Here is a 26814-nt window from a genome sequence, read left to right on the forward strand (position 1 = left end):
TTTTTTGCATGTCCTATAATTTGAGTCTTTCTTCCGTAGTACCAGAACATTTCAGAGATCAGCATATTTCTCATTTTTAAGGTATACTTATAAAAATACTTCTGAGGTTTGATATATTTATGTAAACATTTTTCAAAGAAGTCAAAATGTATAATTCAAGAAAATGTTCTGTGAAAGAATTTGTTTTCTGATTACAAAATGATTTCCTGCTTTTGAAAAAACAACAATTTTATATTTACTTAGCTGGCTCTGAAAGTCCCATGGAGATTATCATTCCTTCAATCCCTAACATCTCTTTTCCAGGTGCAGGCCTTTCACTGATTTCAAAGGTAGCTTTATGCAGAGAAGGAATCTATAAGCTGTAGACAGGAAAGAGAAGAAGAGCTCTCTCCACCTTAACCCCTTATGCTTTCCCCATGAAGAAGAACAGTCTATTACAACACAGGGGAGGCACCCAAATGGACACGACCCCCCCCCCAAAGAAAAGCAATGTCATATGCCTTTGACTTTCTTTTCTCAACCAGAGTATAAGCCACTCTTGGTAAAGACAGGAATCTGTTGGACAAACATGACTACAATACCCAACACTCCGTGTTATTTTTTTTCCAACAAGCCCTTCATGTCTCCAATACTCAAGAACAAGAGCAACAGCCACAAGCACCCAGAGTCATAGGGTTTTTACCTTCTCATGCTGTTTCACAGTTTATGGGGCAGAAACAAGTAAATTTGAGGGTATCGAAGGCAGCCCAGACACAGAGCAAATGACTGTGTTTCGATGCTGGGCAGACTGGCGAAACACAAGCCAGACCTGCTAGTGGTGCGCGTGGGAAACTCGGCTGGGCAGCCCCTTCGTGTAACTGGTGAAAAAGCCAAAGAAGCAATTCCAACCTCACCACTTCTGACAAAGCGCAGCCAAGAGTGGATCCTCAATAAAGAAAATATGAAGGCGGATTTCCCCCTTAACAATCTGAGCCTTCCTTCTAAGTCGGCTGTATAATCTTATAAATCTTTGAAAAGCCTGTTCTGCATTACTCATTATTGCCAGCCCCTTCCCTTCAAAGCAGCAGCAGCCTAATAGAATCAAGAAACCTAACTTGTATGGGTCTCAGGGTCCCATCTTTATCACAGGGATAGAGTGAAAAAACCAAGGGTGAGGAGTGCCTAAGAGTGTGCACTGAAGAAAGCACCAAAGGTTCATAATGTATATAACGTAGACCAGAGGGTCTGGTCTGGGAGCCTCGGGTGTCGTACAATCTTTTTAGGAGGTCTGCAAGACTAGACATTTTTCAAAATGGTACTAAGACATTACTTTCCCCTGTTATTCTCGTTCTCTCACAAGCGTACAGTGGAGTTTGCAGAGGCTACAGGTATGTGTGATGACATCACTCTAATGACTAATGGAATGTGTGCTTGTGAGATCTTGTGCTTTAAGATTCTCTGTTTTAGTTTCTAATTAAATATTGATAGACAAAAGCTCTTTGGGATCCTGAATACCCTCTAACAGGGTAAGGAGGTCCTGAGACGAATTTGAGATCTGCCAACCTAGAACTTCAGTCCCTACACAAACTGGCAGTTCTCAGATGGGCTGACTTCTCACCCACTCAGAGCCTTTCTATGCACTGTTCTGTCTGCCTGGGAGACTCTTTTCCTCCCTTCACTTGACTAACTTCTTCTGCTTTTTGCTTAGATGTCACTTTTCCAGGGAAGCTTCCCCTGACTTCCCCAAGACCAGTCAGGTGGCCCCAATATGTGCTCCCCTAGCATTGAGCACACTATTCAATATCAATACATGGTGATTACCCATTTCTTGGTCCTTTCTTGTCCTTGACTCCTTCAATACAAGAACTGACTTGCCACTATTTTGACTGTGATACAGTAGTATGCAAGAGGCATTCAGCCCTGGCTGGTGTGGCTCAGTGGATTGAGTGCCGGCCTGTGAACCAAAGGGTCGCTGGTTCAATTCCCAGTCAGGGCACAAGCCTGGATTGTGGGCTAGGTTCCCAGTAGGGGGCGTGCAACAGGCAACCACACAGTAATGTTTCTCACCCTCTCTTTCTCCCTCCCTTCCCCTCTCTCTAAAAATAAATAAATAAAATCTTTAAAAAAAAAAGAAGCATTTAGTAAATAATTGTTGAATACATAAAACAACTAAGGTAGAAAGGCAAGAAAGAACATAGGTCTTACATTCTCACCTAGAGGGAATCAGTTACTAAAAATATTAGTTTTCATTATAGTACAGGCTCATTAAAACTATGATAACAATAACACCTATCTATATCTCTTTATCTACTATGTACCAGCTACTATACTAAGAATTCTAAGCACTTTATATGCATTAATTCATTCAGTCTTCACCAAATCTCTATGAGGTATACAAGGCCTGTCTGGAAAAAGTCAAACCACTGTTAGTATGAAGAGAATGGTTTGCATAACATTGACATAACCTGGCAGCCAAGGAGAGTGGACTGGAACAAGCATGTGTGAACAATGATGACTTCACTGTATTAGGCAGTGGGGACAGTAGACGCCATTGAGTGGGCATGTGTACCGTGTGGCCATCACATTCAAAATGACTGAGTAGAGCAACGAATCTGCATCAGATTTTGTGTTAAGCTTGAACATTCCTCCACAGAAACTGTTCAGATGATTCAGAAGGCCACAGCTATGGGTAACTGGTGATTGGCAGCTTCATCATGACAATGTACCTGTTCATGCATCACGTCTCGTGCAGAGTTTTTGGGCAAAACATCAAATCACCCAGGTGACTCAGCCCCCCTACAGCCCAGATTTGGTGCCCTGCAACTTCTGGCTTTCCCCAAAACTAAAATCACCTTTGAAAGGGAAGAGATTTCAGACTGTCAATGAGATTTGGGAAAATATGATGGGGCAGCTGATGGTGACTGGGAGAACTGTGTGAGGTCCCGAGGTGCCTACTTTGAAGGGTACTGAGGCATCACTGTCCTATGTACAATGTTTCTTGTATCTTATATCTTCTTCAATAAACATCTCTATTTTTCATAGCACATGGCTGGATAGTTTCTGGACAGACCTTATACACCACTATTATCTCAAAAATGAAGACCCAGATGTACAGGTAGTGTGTGGTGGATACCCTCAAATGTCAGCAGTATAGACCTCAAGCTTATAGCATATATTGGACTCTCAAGGCCATCTCTCGATTCTGCTGACAAATCAGAAACACGACCTAGTATTGAAATCTCACCCCCAGCCCTGGCCCGCAGTGAGTGATCACAGCAGACCCCATGAACATCAGATATTCTCACCCATACCACCTATCCCCAAGGTTATAGTTAGGGTTTAAAAAGACGTTTCAATAAGAAGTCTATTTTACTCAAAATAAAAAGTCTCCTTTGTAGCTCAGAGAAAGTAGGGAAGCAGGGTTTGGTATTTCCATGCACTATGGCGCTATGCTACAGGACAAGCTCTCCTTGATGTGTATAACCTCCTTGTGCTTCTTGGTCTAATCTTTCAAGGAATGCTCACAACTTCACCCTGAATAAGGAATGGCTTAGATTGTTCTGTAGGCATACTTGATGGAAAAGACAATTTTACCTGGTTCAGAGAGGTAAGTCCAAATGGGAAAGCCTGATGTAGAAAACAGGAGTTAATGCAACACATAATCTGGCAGAATCAGAGTGTGACATTGTATTCACAACTGTAATGAAAAAAAATGCATCTAGGAAGTATCTGTTTTTTCAGCAACAGAAAAAAGTTCTGTGGATAAAGTTAAAAGCCTGTACAACAAATCTCCACCTGCTAACACGACATGAGAAACCAAGGTTCATTCTGTGGTGTTTGACAAGTCACACAAAGGAACTTTACTTACCTGGAGAAGTGTCCCATGAATATGGTTTTGCCGGAAACACTGGTCAGTGCAGTTGGGGAGTTTGGCCAACAGAGTTCGGATGGTATCAGGGATTTCGTCCATCATAACAAATGGGACCAAGGCACGGGCTGCCATTTCACGGGAGCGGTAGACAGGTGAGTTACCACATCTGAGAAGAAAAAGAAACACAAGACCATTCCACATCTGTGCCTGTGGATATGCTGTGATCTACCTAGCTCTGGCTGGGACATCGAGGCCGAGAGAATAGGAGAGTTACTTTTTATTCCAAATGATATGTGAGTGTGTTAATTCTACAGGTCGCTTTGCTTTTCTTACAAATATCATTATCAGCTATGATTCTATCACAGGGATAAACGAAGAGAGGCTTTGGGAATAAGATAATAGGCAAAATGGCTTACTCCTCAACAAGCAAATGACCATTTATAGGACACTCAGCGAATAAAGGCACCACGATGAGTGACACGAGAAGGTGCACAGTCACTGCTGTCTTTGAGAAGCCTATGCTCTGGCTGGCAAGATGGGAAGTACGTTTGCAGAGTGACCAAAAACACAAGACAGTACTGGAATCTTGACCTTATGGTTACAGGAGGACAAAGCTGTGGGCTGCAGCCCCCAAAGGATGAACTCTGGAAAGCCAGCACAACCTAAGCGCGCTAAAAGAAACGAGGCAGTTGTGCCAACGAGGGGCCACCGTACAACGCAAGGGCAGATGCTCAAGGTACAGGCAGGTGTGTCTGGGTGAAGTAGAGGCTCTTGAGCCACAGTGGAACTTAAGGCTGAGAAGTGGGTCATACCAGACTAGGGAGTACAGAGTGGCAGACTACAGGATCTGAACTTGTCAAGAGAACAAAAGACGGACCCTCAACACACCAAGTCCCCGACTCTGGACTAACTCACACCCAAAGAGCTTGAACAGAAGCCGCCAGTTCCTGAGTGAGTAAGATTCGTGGACAAGTGGTGTTCTGATATTCTACAAAGATCACCCAGGGGCCTCTGAGTAAACACTCAGAACCCGAGAGCCCGCAGCAGTGTTGTGGAAGCTGTGCACCTGCGAGCCTTCACAGACAGTATTATTTGAGAGGAAAGCCAATATGCTGAGTCCCGGCTTAAATAAGTTCTTGACTAGAACGCTCAAGACTTCATGATCTTTCATCAAATGAAAAAAGTAACCTACAGAAATGTCCTGGATGCCAAGACGAGGACGGCAGAAGTTAGCAGACTCTTCAGGACAAAGAGATGGGCTCTTGTTTTGCTTGTTTGCTTTTGTTTCTCTCAAAAGTAATCAGTAGTCCAAGAAGGAATTACTGGTAAAACCTGAGCCATTAGGCCCACGCAGTCACGTAGGCTCTGTGTGCAGAGGAACAGTCTTACGACAGAAGCATTTCAAACCGCCCCCCCTCCCCCAAGGTACTGGGGACGTGGATCTTAACATGACAATGAAAGTACACATACAATCTTTGTACAAATGGAGGGATCCACGCTGAGTTTCACCACGGGGAGCAGGGTAGAAGAATGTAGGGGAAGAGGGGAAAGAGATACCAGATAATTCAAACTACTGTGTCATCTTACCCCCTGAAAGTGTAGGTTCATGAGGTAGGTCCATCAGCATGCACTTTCAGGCTGGGGAAGAGCTCCCCTTACGTTATGTTTTGGGAAGACACTGAGACCTAAGGGTACAGTAGGTAGCTAAAGATTTCCCAACAGTCTTTGACTAGGTTCTGCCAACTCACCCACTTTCTCACTTTAAAATGATTAAATGTTTAATCTGTAACTGGCAAATGCAGTAAAATGTTTGCTTTGGCCCATGGGAAGCTAGAGGGGGTGGGAGAGAAAACTTCATTTGACAGAGAAAAGAAAATACTCTGAAAATGCTTTGAGATTTAATTAGCAAATGACCTCACTCAGCACAGTCATTTGTCGAAAGCTTTCCCTTCTGTCTGTCCCCCACTCCTCCAATACACACATTTTGTGTTGGAGTGTTTTATGTTACCGAAAGGGCTCTTGTGTATAAATGTTTCTTTTCAAATACAAATAACTCTGACATGGTTACAGATGTTTAGTTTCTAATTAGTAGTAACTGTACACTAAAGAATGCCCCTCCTTTTACTCCTGACCTTTTACAAATGATGATTTCCCAAAGGAATCTGGCATCCGTACAGAAAACAGAATGGAAAGCAGGAAAAGAGCCAGAATTTTCTGCTTTTGGATACCCTGGACTAGGGTACTTTCCAAATGCACACAATCAGGTTAAAGAGGGAAACAAAACCTCCCCACAAAAAAGTAATGCAATTACAGAAAAAGAGAGGAAGCCTATTTTTAAAGTAATATTTAATTAAGTAATATTCATTATAAAGCAATGATTAAATGTAATTTCAAACTCCCCTCTATTGCAAATTGTTTAAATGGAAGGATAGATTATAGTACACACACACACAGAGAAAAAAACATTTCCAGGTTACTGTTTTGTCAGCTATTGCAGGCAGGGAGGGGTCTGATGAGATTTCGCTTCTCTCCAGATATTTGTGGCCTGCACTGAGAGGATATAAACACAATCTTTTTAGCCCTAAGTGGAATATATTTGAAACAAACTCTATTTTTCTGCCAGATAGAGTCTTCAAATTTGATTCAATAAATGCGCCAAGATCAAGCAGAGATGCCCTTCAAGAACACAGAAGCCAGTGGCTATAACGACAGAAAATCGGAGCACCTGGATTTACCCTGCTTTGGGCACTGAGCTCTGTGGCTCAGACAAGCCAGAGTAATTTCTCTGGGCCTCGGCTGAGCTGGGCATGGTGGCATCCACCTACACACCGTGCTCTGCTGTGCTATCTAACCAGGAAGTCTCTCGAGGGGACTGTGCCTGTGTCTAGTGTCTAGCATAGGATCGGCAGAGTCTAGAAGCTGCAGGCCTCCAAAGTGGCCCCAATGGGGGGAACTAGACTGTGGTGTGAATGCTGTACCGTTTTTTTTAAAATTATTTTTCAATTATAGTTGACATACAGAATTACATTAGTTTCAGGTGTACAACATAGTGACTAGACATTTATATACCTGATGAAGTGATCACCCTGCTAAGTCTAAGAGAGGACAACAAATTCATGATTCGAAGACAAGGAGATTTTTATTTTCCCTCCACTGAAGGCGATGAGGAGAATCTCAAGCCCTTCTGAAAAGAAGTGGAACAGCCTCTACGCCTTGAAGTTTCAGTGTCTTCTGGGAAATAAAGCAAATGGACTTGGAATCTTGAAGGTCGCTTCTACTTTGACCATTATCTGAAGACCATTTCCGCAGAAGCCCCAGCTGTGTGCTAGGCCTGAACGCCAGGTCCTCCCCGGCACTGCAGGGCATGTGGACACTCGGTCGTTACACCTCTAGCTCTGTCAGTCCGGCAAACCCTTCTATGTCATGTTAATCACACATTTCCCAACCGTCTACTGTGTCCTTGGCACCGCAGAACACGAGAAGTGATGTCTGTAATAGTAGAACTTGCATCTACAGTTGCACAGCCCTTGGCAGCTTATAAAATGCCTGCATACCCATTCGCTCTTTACTATGCAACGTTCCTGTAGGGCGCGAGGACACTAAAAACCTAAAGTAGCAGACAAAAAGTAAAACGAAGCTCAAGAAGGTTAAGCGGGCCCTCCAGGATGTGCCTGCAGCAGCGTCCATGCAGAACCCCCATTGCCAGGATGAAGCTCGTGGGCTATTCCAAGCTGCAGCTCACACCTGGAAACCCAGGGAGCATAAAAATATCTCCCGGCTAATAAAAATACAAGCCTTAATTTACAAGAATGTGGAAAATCTCTAAATGAGTCCGTTGGATTTTTAAAAAACATTTGCAGGATCATGAAAACATTTCAGAACCTAATAATGTAAACTGTGGAACTCACTCACAAGAGCAATGGCTTTATGAACACACCCTATTTCCCATACAGTATTAGGAGGTTCCTGACGCACATCCCAAACCCCTGGGGCAGCATTTCCAGGCCCAGGTCAGGAATCCAGTTGCTCCTTTGCACACAGTGTAACTGGTGGTTACGGCCTCTGCCTCCGAGAAAGGGAGGTGGAGAACGGGCCGCTGCTCACAGGCAACCACCCACTGGGAGTGGGAGCCGCACAGATCACCTCATGACCACGGATCAGTAGTGCCCGTGGGAGGCATGTGGGTATGGAGTGGCACAGGGGGAAAGAGCAGGAGGGACAGCTGGAAGGGCTTTCTGGAGAAGAGAAAGGAATTTCAAGTGAGGGTGACACATACCTTTGGATTTGGGGAACCTGAAGATCGCAGAGTTTAGAATACAGTATTCTGAGCTGGGAAAGACCTCTCTTCTGAGATCAACCCCTGCTCCAGCCAGTTTCACAGAGTGGTGGCTAAGCTTTTTTCTAGGTGCTTCCCTCTTATATTTACCCTCAAAATCTGTTCCAGTTTTCCTGAAAGGTTTCACAGCTAAGTGGCTAGATACCACCAAGACCAGCTCTGCTCACCCATTCCTGCAGGTCAGGCATGAAGGGCCCAGCATAAGCACGCACGGGGTTAGACACGTGAGAATCACTGCCCAGGCCACGGGGAGCCTACAGCCCAGGGGGAAAGACGAGTCAGTGCTTTGCAGGGCCATGAGACATAGACACAGGCTGCTGCAGAGGAGCTGAGGTAGGACACCAGGGGAGGAGGGCGGGCAGTCTGCGAGGTCATGGCGCAACGGTGACTAAGTGGGGTCACACAGAAAGAACATCGGGTTTGGCAAGAAAGAGGGTCCTCCCCAGGCCTGAACGTTCCTATGTGAACCCAAACTGCTCCTCAGCGCATCCAGTCAGAAGGAAGGGAACTGAGGTTTATTAAATGTGTTCCAGGACCAGCTACCTACTTTAGACACTATTTTACTTACTTCCCTAAATCTTCATGACAAGGTCATTATCATCATCCTATTTTAAGATGAGGAAAGTGAAGTTTCCCAAGATAAACTAGCAAGTGGCAGAGCCAGTATTATAATTAGGGTGTGTCCACCTGCAAAGTCCAGTGTTTCTAAGACTGTACAATACAGTTGCCTCAAAATCCTCAGAGCCTTAGAAAAACAAAATGTTTCCAAAATATCCTGTTCAACCTAATCACACGAACGACTTCCAGAACTGACCCATCTCTAATTGGTAGAATGTGACGCATAGCAATAAAGACGCTGCTGCTAATAAGTAACATTTACTGAGTAACATCTAGACAGGGCCAGACTTAGGTATTAAAAGCTTTGCATGTACTGGTGCACTTAATCCTCACAACAAGGCACAAAGGCTGAGAGATCATTTCTAGGCAGGGATGTATTTTTGAACTGAGGGCTCTGTCAGGCCTGGTGGCCTTGAGTGAGTCATTCATTTCACAAGAACTGGGGTGACAGCCTTCAAAAAAGTCTCAGAATGGCTTTAGGATCCAACCAAGAACTCCCTCCACTCTCCCTCGGTGACATAATTCATGCTCCCCCTCTTCCTGTCCATTCCCAAACCCAGCACCAGCCCTGATCCTCATTCTGAGAGGCCAAACTGAACCTTACACAGAACAGAAGCCCCCAAACTTCTTCTGCCAATGAAAACGATGATTCACTTTCCTAGACGCCCCTACTTGACCAAGGGGTTAGCATCTTGGGAGTTGGCCGGAGTCTGCAGAAGCTGTCTGACCTCCACCGAAGCCCCTCACTGAATTCACTCAGCAATGCCCTGCCACTGGGGTCTGCTTCTCATAGGGGACAGCTGTCTGCTCTTGGGAGATGACCATCTTAAAAGCTGAGACAACCTTACCTTGCAGGGAATCCCTGAAGGCCAGGTCAGAAGGAGTAGGCTAGGGCTTCACGTTGTACTACTGAAATTAAAAATCTTTCCGTGTATGTTTTCTCACACCAACTATTATTTCACCCTTAGTGCCCTGCACGTTGCAGTTCACCCGCGCTGCAATGAATGCCCTTTCACCCTTGTACGTGTGGGGGACTCCTCTTCATCCTCTGAACTCTGCTTGGGTATCACTCCTTTGGCAATATCTTACTGCACCTCCTCTGGTCAGAGTCGATTACTTTCCTTCCCAAACCCAGCCACTGTGATTGCACATTTCGATCTGGCAGAGTGGGGGGCACATCTCATTCGCCTTCCCTCGGGTATCATGCTGGCTTGACCAAATCTCAAGAGCAGAAACAGGGTCTCTGTACTTCCGAATAATGTAGCACATGGGACAGGAGTTAAGAATGTGTTCTGGAATTCAGCAGACCTAACTTGAAATCCAAGTCCTGTCACTTACTAGTGTGTGACCCTGCACAGGTCAGTGAAACACCTACGTTTTTATCTGCTATAAAACAGGGAAGAGTAAGGACCTCCCAGGGCTGTTACAACACTTAAAAGAGACAATGCATATAAAACACAATGCCTATGAGTTAGTGATCAAATCACAGCTAGTACTGAATCTAGTAGGTGGAATAACTTTTAGACTTAAAAGCTTTAACTACATGTACAAACTCTCTAGTGCTCTCTATCTCAATAACTGGCCGAGGAGACAGAGCCTTGCTTCAAGTGCTCACAAAGACCTACCTTTCTCCCTTCCCCCCAAAGAGCTGGAAAGGAGAGAAGGAAGATTGAGTTTCTTTGGGGCCAACTGAGAGTGAGACTGGCTGCCTTTATTCTTCAGGTCCAGGGCACAAATTCTATTTTCTGTCAATTCTGTTTCACTAAAGACTTCTTTTTTCTTTTCATTGTACAATATGTTGTTCCTAGTTTCAAACCTTGCCTTCAATAAACATTTACATGTGCATGCACGAAAGAGAGAAATGGCTAAAAAATAACTTTGTACCAGTGAATTTGAAAAAGCAAATGTTTTGGCATATCCTGTGACTATTAAATATGTTTTTGTTATAAATGTGACATTCCCGAAGTCCTTCCACATTCTCACGTGAGCTCAGCACCCATCAAAGCTGCCAGATTCTCTACTTGTCCTTCTGATACCAATTTTCAGTTCATCAAAGGACCTACCACCACCTTAACTACTTGCTCCTTGTCCTCCAACTCAAACCACTAACACTTAAAAGTTGCATTTACTGTAATCTTGCCCTCTGCATAGCTCATGGATTTCTTTATTCAAATATATTTCTTGGAATGGCAATGGGTTCAGGACTTTTGAAGTTTGGTTTTTTAAAATCCTTGGTTTGGGCAGTGAGGGGAAAATAAGAACAGTAGACAGTGAGTAAGCTAAAAACTACACATTTCCAGCTTTCATGGACAAAATACACACACACACACACACACGCACACGGATCTGCAAGTAGAATGTTTAGTTTAAATGTCTACGTACTGGGAAGCTCAACGCAGTAACTGCTTTTTGCAATTTAACTTCAGTCAACAGGTTAAAATAAAACCTTTTTACAAAATATTTTCACGCAGAAATGCCAACACCTGAAAACTGAAGTGTGTAACTACCTGGGACAGCCCAGCCAGAGTCTAGTCCATGGAAGGTGCATCGTCCGTGTGAGGTCACCTCCATCCTGCCTCCAAGTCACCACAGCTTTACCCAGGCTGACTAGCCACACATGGCAGCTGCCACGAGCTGGGAATCAGCCTCCATCACTTTGACAAACCTCTACTTGTCCCTGTAAGAACTGAACACAGCCCTCGGCCACATATGTGGCAAGGACACGGGGTCATGGATGCAATGCCCACTTGCATTCATACCATTTCTTTTAGTGTTAGGAAAAAATGTGAAGGAATTTTCCAACAGGGACAGAGAAGGGTATCAAAAAAGGTCTCTGAATAAGATTTACAACTATTCTTTAGTTATTTAGAATTATGAACATGTCAAATAAATGAAAGGATACATGATTTCTAGAGGTTAATCCCTGATTACTTGCTATCAAAATACACAGATGAAGAAAATTACAGTTCACCTGAAATTTCATTTCATTCTTTCATTATTTTTGCCTAGACAGCAACAAATGCAATTTGAAACTGATTTTTTCAGATGCCAACCAAATTGTCTAGACAGTTGGAAAGAACATTTCCCCCCTTCTGGAGCACTGAAATACGGTTTAACAATGATTCTTTTCTGACTTGGAAAACCATAGAAAAGTCTTTATAGCAACATAACTACAAGGACTTTGGAAATGATAGCGATTAAGAGGAAATTATTAATTTCCATTTCAATCTTCAATCTTCACCCCAAATAGAGTATTATAAAGTGAAAGAATACAAATATCTAGCATAAACAGTATAAAACTTCCTAAGTAATAAAAATAACCACTAGATTTAGTTTGAAATTTTGGCACGAGTTCCCCTCCCAGTCTATCTGTGGGTTTTCTCTCTGACCCTGGATCAACAAACCACATACTGGCCTACTGGTCTCCTGGCCGGCAGCTGGAAAAGCATTCTGGATCTACCCTCAGGGCTCTTGGGCTGCAGCCTGTGCAGACTGAGTGGAAGGGCTGCACATTCCTCTCAGTAGCAAAAGCCCTCACATTGTTTCGCCTCTGGCTCCACAAAAGACCAGGAGACGAACACATGCAGGCAGCCACTGATACTTTAGAGGGGCCGAATGTAATACCTGGCCTCAGCACGTCTTCTTTCCTTGCAGAAAAAACAAAACAAAAAACCCAGTCCTGAACATGTTGGGCCTCCTTGTGGTGATGGCTCACAGGCCAAGTCCCCAAAGTGATTTCCTTCTCAGTGGAAGTTTGCCCACCCCATCAACCTTTAGAGAGTGGGGTTCCCCATTTCTAGTGAGTTTTCAGTTTGCGAACACAGGACTGGGTGGTAGTTTAAGAAACTACCCAAAGGTATACAAAAAGTATAACCTCATATATATATTTAGGGAGAAGGTCTGGAAAGAAACTTTTTGGGGGGGTCCCATTTTAAAAAGTTTTTTGTGTTTGTTTATTTTTAGCTTTCAAATGTTTGAGAACTTAGGATAGCTCTCTATAGCCACATTAAATACAAATTTCTCATTCCGGCATTCAAAGCACCCTAAATCTAGCCCAAGATGGGCCAAAAAAATCATTATGTGCTGAGTAAATCTCTCTTAGACCAGCAGAACTTGACTTTTCAGATGACTATTTCCGGAAGGGTAGTAAAATCCTGTGAGGCGAGTGAGCCCTCAACATACAGCGATGATCATTTTAAAGCAAACACTTTCAAATGTGAACAATTTTATTCACTTCCTTTTGACAAAAATATGTTACATTTCTGAAAGATGCCATACTCATGTTAAAACCCAAGGAAGGAAAAAGGAAGTGAAAGTAAGAACATTTACCAAGTGTCTGCTAGATGTCTGGCAATCTGCTAGGTGCTTTCAAATATTTCACCTCGTTTTTAGTGCTCACATAAACCCTTTAAAATAAGTATATAAACATATGCATGTTTTTGCTCTAGATGATCTAGTGGGAACATGTACAGAATGATTAGTTATCAAATAAAATACAACCATGAAGTGCTTTGTGCAACTTCTTTCTGTTGTAATAATGATTGTGCAATCCTTTATAAGCAATGTATCCCACTAATACCAATGGTCAGAACTCATACTTGTAGATTCTAAACAATGATTTGGTGGCTTAAATATGTTTCCTACTACTCTAACTAGTGTTTCATAAAACAAAACCTAGCATAATGCTCTCCAGGTCCATCCATGCTGTCGTAAAGCGTAAGATTTCCTTCTTCTTCTTCTTCTTCTTCTTTTTTTTATGGCTGAGTAGTATTCTATTGTATAAATGTACCACAGCTTTTTTGTCCACTCATCTATTAATGGATACTTGGGCTACTAAGCCAGTCAGAGAAAGACAAGTACCACATGATTCACTCATATGTGGAATCTAATGAATGAACTGAACTAACAAGCAGAATAGAGACAGACTTATAAATAGAGAGCAGGCTGACAGCTGTCGGGAAGAGGGGGTAGGGTGGTGGGGGTGGAAGGATAGAGCAAAAAAAGAAAAAAAGAGAAAAAAACTTCTTGGACACAGACAACAGTGTGGTGATTGCTGGAGGGAGAAGGAGTAGGGGAAGGGGGAGGAGGGTACAGGGGGATAAATGGCAATGGACAGAGACCTGACTCGGGGTGGTGAGCACACAGTGCAGTGACAGATGATGTGTTGTAGAACTGTGCACCTGAAACCTGTATAATCTTCTTAACCAGTGTCACCTCAATAAATTCAATAAAAAGAAAAAACCTAAAAGCTATAATTTTATAATACGTTACCTTTAAGGAAGGCAAATTAGTCACCAGGCTATAATAACTGACCCAAAGCCACCCCCCAAACTGTAGTTTTGTAGCACAGCCATCCACCAAAGGTTTATGAAGCACCCTTACTAGACTGGAACAGGCTCCCCAAAGGCTGTGGTAGTGTCCTCTGCTGTCCTCTACCAATGTTGATCACCTTGGGTCAATTCGTCTACAGTGTTTCAGAGTACAGTATGTATTTAGAGACGAGTTCAAAATGTCCAAGAATCTTTAACATTTTTAATGACAAGAAGAGACACAGACAGGTCAGTATATTGGTGGAATCTTTATGGGCTTAGGAAAAAATGATACACGTAATCATCAGTTTTAAGTGGCTATTTTGGTAGAGTGAAATCTGAAGCAGAAACTCTTACATGGTCCCTTTGGTGTGTCGTAAGCGAGGCTACTTTTAAAACATCCTGAAATTAAAGTATTAGTATCTAGCAATGTGGCCACAGACAAACTACATAATGTCTTTTCATATCCTCTTCTGTAAAAGGTGATCAGAATAAATGATCTCTAAGGTTCCCTTTAATAACAAAATCCTATAATTCAATGGACATTTAAACATTCCAGGCAGATGGCTATCTTTTTTATTTTAAACATCTTTATGACCTCTCTTGACTTGTTCCATCACCTAATCTCATAACATTGATGCCGATAATAAAAGTTTTATGTCTAACAGCAACCACACTCAATCCTTCTATGGCTGAAGCCAATTTTCCCTAGTTCGAGCCTCTCTGGAGGTGGAGAACAATGACCAGTGTTTTCTACACACAGGAAAACCCTTCATTAAGGATGCTGGAATCCTGTCATTGAGTTACCCCTTACTCTTCTCTTCCGTGGGCTAAAACAACCTGACACCTTTAATCATGTAGAACCTCTTCTCTAGAATCTAATTATTTTGCTTCTACAGAGAGTAAATGAACCTTCCCATACTATCGCTAAAACGCTGATTTGTGCTACCACGGGATGAGAGAAATTTGAGCATTTCTTTTAATTTGATTACTTTCCAGAGATTGCAATTTGCTTTTGCTAAAGCTAATTAATGCCCCAAGTCACCCTTCTTAGGTTTCATAGGAACACTTCAAGCTAAAATCAGAAAGAATGAATTTTAAAAAACAAAGTACATGGAAAGTTTTGGAAAATTCCAAGAAAATGAACTTTTATTGGTGTGAAAAAATAGCACAAAAGAGCAAAGAATATTGAGATGTGAGCAACAGACTGCCACAGGGAAGATTCTTTTCACAAATGAAGACTGCAATTAGGTAAATTGAGTCACACATCGGCCTGCCTACAGCATCCAAACAGGCCATTTCCAGCCCTATTTTTAAAAATCTTCAGGAAAAATTTTATATCCTCCTTTAGTTGCCCCAATGTCCACATTAGTGTCATAGTCAAAAAAGTACTTCCTTATATTTATATTTAATTAAGAGTATATTTATACTCTTTCTTGCTGCAACTTAAATTTGTTTTTCTGGTTCTACATGCCAGGGAAATAAATGATTCTATGCCTAAAAGCGTAAACTTTTGACTTGTGTTCACAGTATGTTCTGAATGATAAGAAAACAACCCAATGAAAAAACTGGGTCAAACTTTGAGTCAACACCTCAGTAAAAAAGATAAGTGAATGGCAAACAAACACATGTAAAGATACACAACGTTATTCATAGGGAAGTTTAAAACACAATGAGATACCACTACGTACTCACTAGAAAGACTAAAATTGAAAAGACTGAGCATATCAAGTGCTGGCTAGCGTATGGAAACACCGAATGTTCATCCTCTGCAGGTGGGACTATATGAGGTCTGTCTGTAAAAAGTCCAACCATTGTTAATATAACGAGAACGGTGTGCATGACATCGATGTAACCTGGTAGCCAAGGAGAGTGGACTGGAATGAGCATGCTTGAACAGTGACGACTTCCCTCGACTCGTCAGTGGGGGCAGTAAAGGCTGCTGAGTGAGCATGTGTACTGTGTGGCCATTGCATTCAAAATAACTGAGCAAGTAGAGAAACAAATCTGCGTTAGATTTTGTGTTAAGCTGGAACATTCCTCCATGGAAACTATTTGGATGATTCAGAAGTCTGCAGCTATGGGCAACTGCTGATTGGCAGCTTCATCACAACACGCCTGCCACGCATCCCATCTCATGCAGAGTTTTTTGTCGAAACATCAAATCATGAAAGTGACTCAGCCCTATACAGTCCAGATTTGGCACCCTGCAACTTCTGGCTTTTCCCAAAACTAAAATCACCTTTGAAAGGGAAGAGATTTCAGACTGTCGATGAGATTCAGGAAAATACGACAGAGCAGATGATGGCGACTGGGAGAACTGGGTGAGGCCCTAAGGTGCCTACTTTGAAGGGGACTGAGGCATCATTGTCCTATGTACAGTGTTTGTTGTACCTTCTATCTTTTTAAATAAATGTCTCTATTTTTCATATCATATGGCTGGATACCTTCCAGACAGACCTCATAGAAGAGTACTATCACTTTGGAAAATAATTTGGCAGTTTCTTAAAAAGTTCAATGTACATCTTCCATATAATCCACTCATTTCACTCCTAGGTGTTTACCCCAGACAAATGAAAGCATGCATGCATGCATACAAAGACCTCTACGTGAATATTCCTAGCACCTTTATTTGTAATAGCCAAAACCAGACACAGCACAAATGTCCTTCGACAGGTGAATACATAAATTGTGGTATATCTGTACAATGGAATACTAATTGGCAGAGGAAAGGAACAAACTACTGATAGAGTAATAACATGGATGAATCTCCAAAGTATCATGTTGAGTAAAAAGCCACACAAAATAGAATGCATAATGTATGCTTCCATTTACAGCCGACCCTTAAACGACACAGGTTTGAACTACATGCATCCACTAACATGTGGATTTTTTCAATATACAGTCAGCCCTCTACATCCCTAGGTTTCACATACACAGATCCAATCCACCACAGATCAAAAACAGTATTTTAAATTCAAAATGATAGTTTTCGGTCTGTGGTGAGGAATCATGGATATGGAGGGCTGACTATATGCATTGTTCTATGCCATTTTATATACGGGACTTGAGTGTCCTTGGATTTTGGTATCTGAGAGGGTCCTAGATCCAATCCCGCATGGATACTGAGGGATCATAGTTAAGTTTTAGGGAGTCAAAAGTTATATGCAGATTTTCAACTATGGAGGGGGTCAGCTTCCCTGACCTTGCGTTGTTCAAGGGTCAACTATATATGAAGTTGCAATCACTCTAGAAAATGCAAATTAACCTACAGTGACAGAATGTATAATGGGCGTTGCCTGTTGATGGGGGTGGGATTGTTGGAGAAGGTTATGAAAGGACTGAAGGAAACTTTTGTGAGTGATAAATTGATACGTTCCCTATCTTGACAATGGTGATGGTTGTATGGGTATATAAACTTACTAAATTGTATACTTTATACATGAATAGTTGATTTTATATCAAGTATACCTCAACGCTAGTATTTTTAAAAATAATCTGTTACGTGAATTAGAAAGTTATTAAATTACACATCCTGTCTTGTCTTCCCTCCTCAGCCTCCAATGCCATGGCCGAAATATGCCAAATCTTCTCTTCCTCACATTAACGAGTGTAGCCATTTCCTTTGAACTTTTATGACCAGAATTAGCTTGTCTTTGGGCTTTCTTAAAGAGTCAAATCAATAAATATTTAAATCTTAACAATTAACCATATGAGAATTAAAAAAACAAACAAACCACTTTTTTTCCCTCCAGGACAATGTCCATGTTTTCCACATGTTCTTCTCGGACAGGCTCAGAAACAGTAAGTGACTCGGCCAAGCTCACAGAGGGAGTGAGCGGAGATGCTGGGATTCAAAGTCAGGTCTGACCGGCTCCAGTGCCTTTGCAAAAACCGGTGTGCCCCAACTAACAGGTATTTTGAATAACAATAACACATATTAAAAGAAATTCATAAGATTGAACAATAACAACACATTAAAAGAAATTCAATTTTATTACTCTCTGTACACATGACAACTCAAACCATTCAAACCAAGGCGCTGCCAAATTCGTCAGGCCAGCCTGAGTAAACCCATCTGCGTTTAGCAGTAGGATTTTCCATTTGAGTATCAAAGGAAAACATACTAATTCCTCCATCTTCAGCAGATTAAACCTGCTTCATAATATTTTTTATTTTTGCTTATTTTGATAACTTGCTTATTCCACAGTGAAAAAGTAATTTTCAACTCATCCCAGTTTGAACCATAGTGAATCCTGAAAAAGCAGAAACCAAATTGTGCACTCTCATTTAGTATGTCCAAATGAATGCACAATGGAGACTGCTGTGCAAAGTTTGAAGATGAAACAAAACTGATAACACACACATACCCTACCACTAATTAAAAATATACTAGTGTTACAAGTATACAATTTCAGTGGCGGTATTATCTTTGCTCAGAAACAAGGTACATTACCATATGGCTGAAGCCCTCCAGCATTTAATTAGGTTACTGATTATAAGAAGAGTCACATTACGTGGATTGTGACTAAGGCTTAATACATTAATTTTATGGTGACTGTATTTTAAGATGGGGAACAAGTCAATAAAAAATTCTAGTTGCATCCTCCAACATGTCCATATGACATTTACTAGGAGAAAATCACTGCTAATTCCCACTGCTACTTTTAGTGGCAAAGAGATATGTTGTGCTGTATTTTAAGCCTAAATAGCACTAAAGAGAAGCTTCACCGAAGGTATACACATGAATATATAAAAAGAAATGAAAAAATCTCTAAGTCACACTCATTACTTCCAATTGAATTCAATGAACAAATTTAGTCTTGATTCACTATCACTTTACTCTCTAGCTTCCTTCTTTGCCCATCAATTAAAAAAAAAGGGTCAGTGCAAATTGCATGAGTCATTCTTCAATCATGCCAAGGACATAACCCTTCAACCCAAGATTAAAAATAAAGTGCTATATGTGAAATTCAATACTGTCTACCTTCTGGGTGCTAAGATCTAATAAATGTAACATTTCAAAAGAAAATTAAACAATCTAGATCATTTCCGGTCATTTTCATGATTCCAGCAGAGTTCAATGGCTTTGGCACCATTTGCCAGTATTTGGGTCCTGGGTAAATCGGTGGAATTTGGCATCATTTAGTTTATAATCAGTTTCACCAGTTCGTACAAGGCACAGAAAAGTTCTCCACTCCCCTATATACTTCAAAGCATTTTATTTATTATTCAAATGATTATTCTGACAAAACCATTAGTCAAGAAGAAAGCAAAGAAATCTTATTTTTCAAAGTGGAGATTTTTAAGACACGCCTTTCACACTAGACCGTTTTAACCACCCATGCTATTTCTGGCAAACTATTTTCTACAAGAATACATTTTTTTTTAATTTCAATTTTTCTTACCTAGGGTCAGGGATTGTTTTTACTGGTTTCACTCAAAGAGAGCTTTTATATTTTACATTTACCTTAACTTCTTCCTAAGTGCCTATATTTTCTTGCCTTTTCTAAGGAGAATACAAAATTCAAAGGTGAGAAGGGTACTGCTGAAACCATGGCAGACGTGTCACAACTACCTTCAGCTGACAGCAGGAATAAGCATGCAAGGGCATGCATGCACACACACAGTCTTCCGGGGGAAAGAGAAGCATCTTTTAGTCAGAGGTCTAAGTTCAGAGCTTTTGCAGTTAACATGAAAAAAGTTTCCTTCTTTGGAATAAGGCCGGTTTGACACTTTCTTTTTTTCTACCCTACAATTCGCATTACAACTATTCACAAGGTAACTTGTTTGCAGGGTTTGCGGAGTTTCTTAGCTTCGGGAAAAGTGCATGGTCTAGTCCTCAGAAAGAGCCCCCATCCACCAGTGAAGCAGGAAGAGCTATTTGAGTCACTAGTCAAGAGTCTTATAGCAAAAATGGGTTAGGCTGAGGACAGAAGCTGACAGGAAAACATAAGGTCAGACTTGAGTTTAATTTGGTAAAGAAAGATGTGTTTGGCCACTTAATGGCTGCCAGATACCAAAGATTAGGTTAATTTACTTAATACTGCTTCTAGTCATGGAGCGCTTCAATGCTACTATTTGAGAATCAATAGTAGGCAGTAACAGACGCTGCTACTCCAGCCATGGAGACACCCTATTCCCTCTCTTTTGTTACATTTGTGGAATAGGGTTTATAGTTGTTTAGAATCAACCATTTTTAAGACAGGTCGCTTTTCTGATCCCAAATTTCCCAATATGCCCATATGATGGCAGCAAAACAGCCTCTGCATCTTGTATTCTAAGGTTCTCTGTACTTCCAGTCCTACGGGTCCTAAAAGGATGCACAATGCCGTACGTGCAACAGCAATCTCATTCAAAATAAAGCAGACCACAGAGCCCAATGCTACGGTATTTCCAGCTGTGACCAAAGTACTGGTGCTGCCAAGAAGCAGGTATTTATTTATTTACATTGTGATAAAATATACATTACATAACTTACATATTCTTTAGTGTACAGTTCAGTGGCATTAAGTACATTTACCGAGCAGTTTTAGGCATTTTAGAGTCTGGCCTCAGTGTCTGGATACCCAGTCATTCACTGGTTGGTAGTCATGGCTTCACAGAGATAAATGTCATTCTATTTCCAGGTAATCTCTTAGCTGAGTATTCAAAGTCAGAGTTCATTCAACACACTATAGAGTTTGTATGCTTTAAGGCGAAGAATGAAATGCCCAAACCAAGGATTTGTCCGTTTACCTCCAGATGGAAGACAGGAACTCTGATATTCTCTTCCTTGCTGCTAAACCTTTCAGAATAAGAAGCCTACTATTCCCTGCCCTTTGGGATTTTCACAAACATCAGACTATAGAAACTGTCCAAGGAAAACAATCCCCCAAATTAACAGGATATAAACAAAGCTGCAACTAGGTAATTGATGGTAGGGACCGGACTCCCCTAACTTCACTTCTCTGATAACAGTCTGGCATTTTATCAGGAGGGCCTTTTACCCGGAAGGATTCACTGTATTCTGCTGCCTGGAACTATTCTGGGCGAAAACAGAAACTTACACCTTGGAAAGGAAATGGAACCGCATCTTGAAGTGGTGAGGAGTCAAAGCTGTAAAAAGACCTCCACGTCGTCGTTCTCAGACAGAAGGGAGAGGTCAACGAAAAGTAAGATGTCCCCGCTCACTGAAAGCACATGAGCAAATTCTGGTGGGGGAAGTCACTGCAGGCCTCACCCAGGCCACATATGTGAAAGTGACAACTTGCTTTCTGCCTTTGTTCCAAGTTCTGCACCTTGTCCCCAAGGCCTGGCCTTATCCAGTCTCCCAACCAATGTCTTCCATTTCTCTTCTGTCAAAACCAAAGAAACCTACACTAATTAATATGGTAGTATAAATTAGTAATAGTAACTGAAAGTGATAAATCTCCCAGTGGGATTTTCATTTTAGAAGATATCAAAACCGTATAACTTAAAGAATGAAAGTCTGCCTATGAAACTTCAGCTCAAAATGGAGGCAGCATCTGAGAAAACTGGGTGGGTAGGGGCACTGCTTAAGACCTCTCGAATCATTTCCTACAGCTTCTCACTATCCTACAGGTAAGCTGGCCTGGGTGAATGGCTACAGTGGGGTTAGAACCTGGCCCTCTCAGTGGCTTCATTCCTAAGGGAAAAAGAGACTGCTATGGGAAGTGCATATTAATTAGTAGTAGAAAGCATTCCCTTATTCCCCCTTCAAACATGACCACTCCACTCAGACCTCATAACAACATGTCATGCATGGGTTATGGAAGGACTCAGGGAAAACAGGACTTTGAATTCCCCACCTTACTTAGAACCCAGGAATATTTATCTAAGGTTGAGCCAGAGAGTGGCTGGCCAATTCCAAAACCCACACCCTAGGGCTTATAATTCAAGTACAGGTTGCTAGTGTCCTCCTGGCCAGCTGTGTAGCAATCCTGTGGAGCCTCCTAGATTCCTATCAAGGGCCCCCATGACAGTTACAGGGGTGCAGACAAGGGGGAGGGCCATAGATAGCCCCTCTTCTGGCCAGAGTTCAATGGGGAATTCTATCAGCATTTTAAGCTGCTACTTTAGGGACATGTTCAACCATGCAGCAGAAGGCAAATCCCTTGCTAGTCTTTTCAAGTTTCTCCTAAGTCCGGTTTTCATTCTGACTGTGAATTAAATTCTGATGTCTTAAATCATGCAGAAAAAAAATGGGTAAGAAGCGATTGAATTATATTAATTATATGACATTGAAGCTCGGTTAGAAAACAAGAATTAAATTTCTTAAGGTTCTCTTCACTAAACATATGCAGGTTATAATTAGAATTAAATAAATTTTACTTTCTATTCTATCCAAGCTGAAAAGAAGCTGTGCCTGCCTTAAACTCTGGCTTTACGAGTAAAAAAGTAATTCTTCTGGAAAAGAAAACTGAATAAACAGTCAATCAAAAAAACAAACCAACACTACTCATTCATTACCCAAAATGGCGGCTTACAGAACACATTGAAAATATTTTCTACCCACTGCTTTGGAAATGATTTTCTTGTCTGTGTGACATGTCCTTTAGTAACAATTCAGCTTACCTTGGCAACCTAGATATATTTCCATAGTTTCTACCAAAACAGATGGCCCTTTTCTGTGTAACTATAATAATCAAAAAAGAGCAAGCTCATTTACACAGTAGCACTCTTCATATAAATATCTATTTTGTTCATCTCTGGATGTTGTAGAGACCCAACAGAAAAATCTCATTTATGTGGGCCCATCTTATTTTGACTTTGTGAATATTCAGATTAAGGCTGAGCTAACCTTTGGGGCTGAGAAGTTTCATTTAAAGTTAGGAGACCTCTGGCCTTCTCTCAGGAGCTGGTGGCCAAGGACAGGAATGTCCCGGAGCAGGAATTCTCCCTGGGGCACTCAGTGACTTACGGTCAGTGAAGGAGGCAGGTGGGGCTTTGTACATGAAAAGTATAAAACTGAGAAACAAGGGGGTTTTTAACCCACCTCAGGGGCCTTGTGGTTGAACTATCAACTAATATGTTTAACCAGATGCTATTGTTATCCACCCATTAGAACAGTTCCCTAAAGTTACTATAAAGTTGATTACTCCAAATGGTATATTTCATAATATTCAGTAATTTGAATACTTCACTGATTCAGACTTGCCTTTTTTCTAAATAAATTGGGATTACCATATAAGAAAATGTTGACAATTTTTTAAATTTTCAACATGTACTTATATTTTTGTGATTCTGTTTTCTTTCTAAGAGTAGAAAGAGGATGATCAAGTAAGCTGTATGTGAAAGTACTTTGTAAACTTCAAAACCTTACATGAATGTTATGTCACTATTATTTTTTCTTCTTTCTTTCAACATCACTGAAAATTTTCAGAATTATGTGAAGTTCCCAGAGTGGAAAATTAAGATGGTAAAGCAGATAGAAAGTATATTTTCTAGTAGTTTTTAAATTATGCAGAAATAGTAGCCCACAAATAATCTCATTAAGATTCTGTGCTTCTTAGCCTCAAGATATATTTTCACTGTGCGATGACATGATTTCCTATTATAAGAAAAATTTCCTTTGTAAGAAATTTTCAATATCTCTCAAGAATCTCAGAACTTCAGTTGAGCCGGTTTTATTTAGCAGCCTGTCACAACCACTTGGGCTTAACTGCAGGTTTTTCCTCCTCCTTTACTGATTTCAGATTAGAAAATGAGACCACTGCCAAAGCAATGCCCATGGGGCGCGGGGTGGCAACGGGGATGGGGGTATCTCAAGAAAGCAAAAGTAAGACCAAATCTTTGTTATTTAAAAGTGTAGGTTAATTTTGGCACATTGAGAACCAGCTAGTCCTATTCCACAGCTATAGCATCACAAACGGACGAGTTAGAAAGGCATATTGTAGTGTTAAGCTTTCGTAGCTAAGGGAGTGGCCAGAAACACAGGTTCTGGAGTTAGATTGCCTGGTTTGAACTGGCCTTATCACTTACTAGCAGTATGACCTAGGGTGCATTTCTAAACTTCCTAATGCCCAACTTTCCCTCTCTGTAGAATGGGAATAACAACGTTTCAGAACTCAAAGTGTTGTCACAATAATCAAATGAATTATTATGTATTAAGTCCTAAAACAGTGCCGAGCTCATTATAAATATTTGCTAATTTTATCATTTATCAGAGCAAAGAAGATGGAAACCAAGCAGTAGTATAGCATAAAAGATGCATGAATATACAGAGAATAAGTAGCATAGATGACAGGTGGAAAATAGACAGGGGGAGGGTAAGAATAGTGTAGGAAATGTAGAAGCCAAAGAACTTATAAGTATGACCCATGGACATGACTATAGGGGGGGAAGGTTGGAGGGAGGGGGTGGGCAGGATGGAGTGGAGTGGGGGGGGAATGGGACAACTGTAATAGCATAATCAATAAATACATTTTTTTAAAAAGATGCGTGAATAAATGAATCAATACCTGACTCCTTAATAAATTACTTTTTAACTGGGGAAATATTATGCTTACTCCTTCCCGGCTTTTCCATCTCCAAAGAAATGTACTTGCTACTTGCTATCTCAAAGTGATAGTAGTCCATATAAGAAAAAAAGCAAATCATTTCAAACTTACTAGCTTTTCAAACCAAAAGTCAATGGCTCTTTAAACCCATTCTCTTTTGTTATTGAGTACACATGAATGACACAGGGAGGGGGGCCACTATGGTACTCTGAGTTCTGATTCTAATATGTTTCCTTTCAAGAAGTCTTCTGACTACAGCAGTGCCAGTGGAATGTGATGTTAGACACTGTGCTCAGCCTTAACTCTCAGTGTGCAGAGGAATTACCTGGAGGCTTACTGTGAAACTGATGACTTTTAGGCATCTGTGGGTCATGCAGAAGGGGTTGTCCAATAATAGAGAGTTGACTCAATGATTGTGTACAAGTTCTAGATCTAGAACTGACTCTAGAACTGTGTGCGTAACAACTCTGGAGAGTACATGCAAAGTGAACAAGAAGAGTAGAGGACAAAACAAAGAGGTGCACTAACGTTTGGAAGGCTGCAGGAGGAAGGGACTGTTCAGAGAGGAGAAAGAAGCAATGGCCAAAGAGGTGACAAAGGAGAGTGTCATAAAGAAGGGAGTGTGTTGGAGTGTCAAATTCCAGTGAAAGATCTAAAAAGATAAGGACTGAATAGCATCTGGTGGCTTTTGTAACTAGAGGTCACTCCTATTTCACCTTTGTAGGTGCAGCTTCAGTGAAGTGGCAGAAGCAGCAAATGAGAGGGGAGAAACTGGAGACTGTACCATGAACAAGCTTTTTCAAGAGTCTAGCTAAAAACAGAGGAGAGACCTAGGACAGGTAGAGTGGGTGCCTGCACGGAGAGAGTCCATGCCTGATGGCCTGTATGTAAGACGGGATGAAAGTAGGGCCAATGGGTTGGGGCAATGATGCAAAGTAGGCCCTTGGCAAATATACTTAATAGATAGAAGAATTAGTGATGAAGAGCACTCAAAAAATAAAGTGACAGACAAGAATACATGCTAAAGAAGAGCAAATCTGTAATTGGTGCAGAGGGGAGGCAGGGCGAGCAGTCAAGAGTCTCAGTGTTCATGCAGAGTGGGAAGAGTAAGATACAGAGGAAGAGTAAAAGGGCGGATGTGTCTTGTGCAGTTGATGTGACTGATGAAGCTTGTTTTAATTAGAAGATTATAAATAGACTGGTAGGGTCAAGGCCCCGAGAAGGAGGAGGAAAAAACTGCCAGTCTGGGAAAGATAACCAAAACATGCTGTCATTACTTTTCCTTGTCCTCACTTTAAGCCTATTATAATTCATCTTTACCTTCTTATCTATTCCCTAACTGATATTTTCTGCCTAAAGAGAAAAAAATACATTTTTGATCTTAAAGTGTTCCCTAGCATGTAAGGTGACAGCAGGTTAGCTGGCATCTGGGGCTTGGAACTTTCAGATCCTTCAATTCTGAATTATTCAGCTACAATGTTTAAAAAAATATTTAAGACTAAGGAAATAAAAGCCCCTTAGGGAAAATATAATTAAAATATTTCAAAGTTTAAATATTACTAAATTTGTAAGAATTTTCCCATCACTATTCATTATTTCCAAAACAGTTAAATGTGACACAGAGAGAATACTGTTCTTTATTAAAATTACCAAAGATGCACCATTGATGGTTTCTCTTGTTAAGCAGTAACCCATTTATTTTGTTAATTTCCTGGTTGCCCTTGATTCAAATGGAAGCAAAGCTCTTTAGGATGACTTCCAAGTTATGAATTATAAAACGGCCCCTCACAATCTTCCCCTTGTTGGATCCCACTGTCTACAGAGTGGACAGCATGACCTCTTCCTCTTCTGGCATGGGCAGCTAATCACCACGGGGGGTTTCCCCATGTCCTTGACCCGGCAGACTGAATGCCCGTATTCTTTTCCTGCCTTGACACTTGGGAAGTCCTCCTGAACTTCTCCAACCCACTTGTGCTCCTCCCCTTGTTTACAAGCCCTTGGTCCTTCATGTATCTGTCACATATATGTGGTTACTACAGAGTACGTCAGGTTTACAAGCCTGGGTTTTACTAACCAGTAACTTTCTTGGAAGATGAAGACCTTTTTTCTTTACTTTGCACCACACCCAAGACCAAATGCTACTTGGTTGATCTATTAACTGACTGGATTCTAACTTTTACAGTGAATGGCATCAATAGG

At 41.3% G+C, this 26814-nt stretch overlaps 1 protein-coding gene across 1 annotated transcript in view; it reads right to left on the reverse strand.

Annotated features, from left to right (window-relative positions):
- The window catches only part of THADA (THADA armadillo repeat containing), a 282735-nt gene that overhangs the window by 123980 nt on the left and 131941 nt on the right, over positions 1-26814 (reverse strand). Inside the window, exon 29 of the mRNA XM_053924401.2 lies at positions 3848-4016. Coding sequence (XP_053780376.1) covers positions 3848-4016 — 169 coding nt within the window. The remainder of the gene's footprint in view (positions 1-3847; positions 4017-26814) is intronic.

The sequence above is a fragment of the Desmodus rotundus genome, chromosome 5, assembly GCF_022682495.2.
Source record: "Desmodus rotundus isolate HL8 chromosome 5, HLdesRot8A.1, whole genome shotgun sequence".
NCBI lineage: Eukaryota > Metazoa > Chordata > Mammalia > Chiroptera > Phyllostomidae > Desmodus > Desmodus rotundus.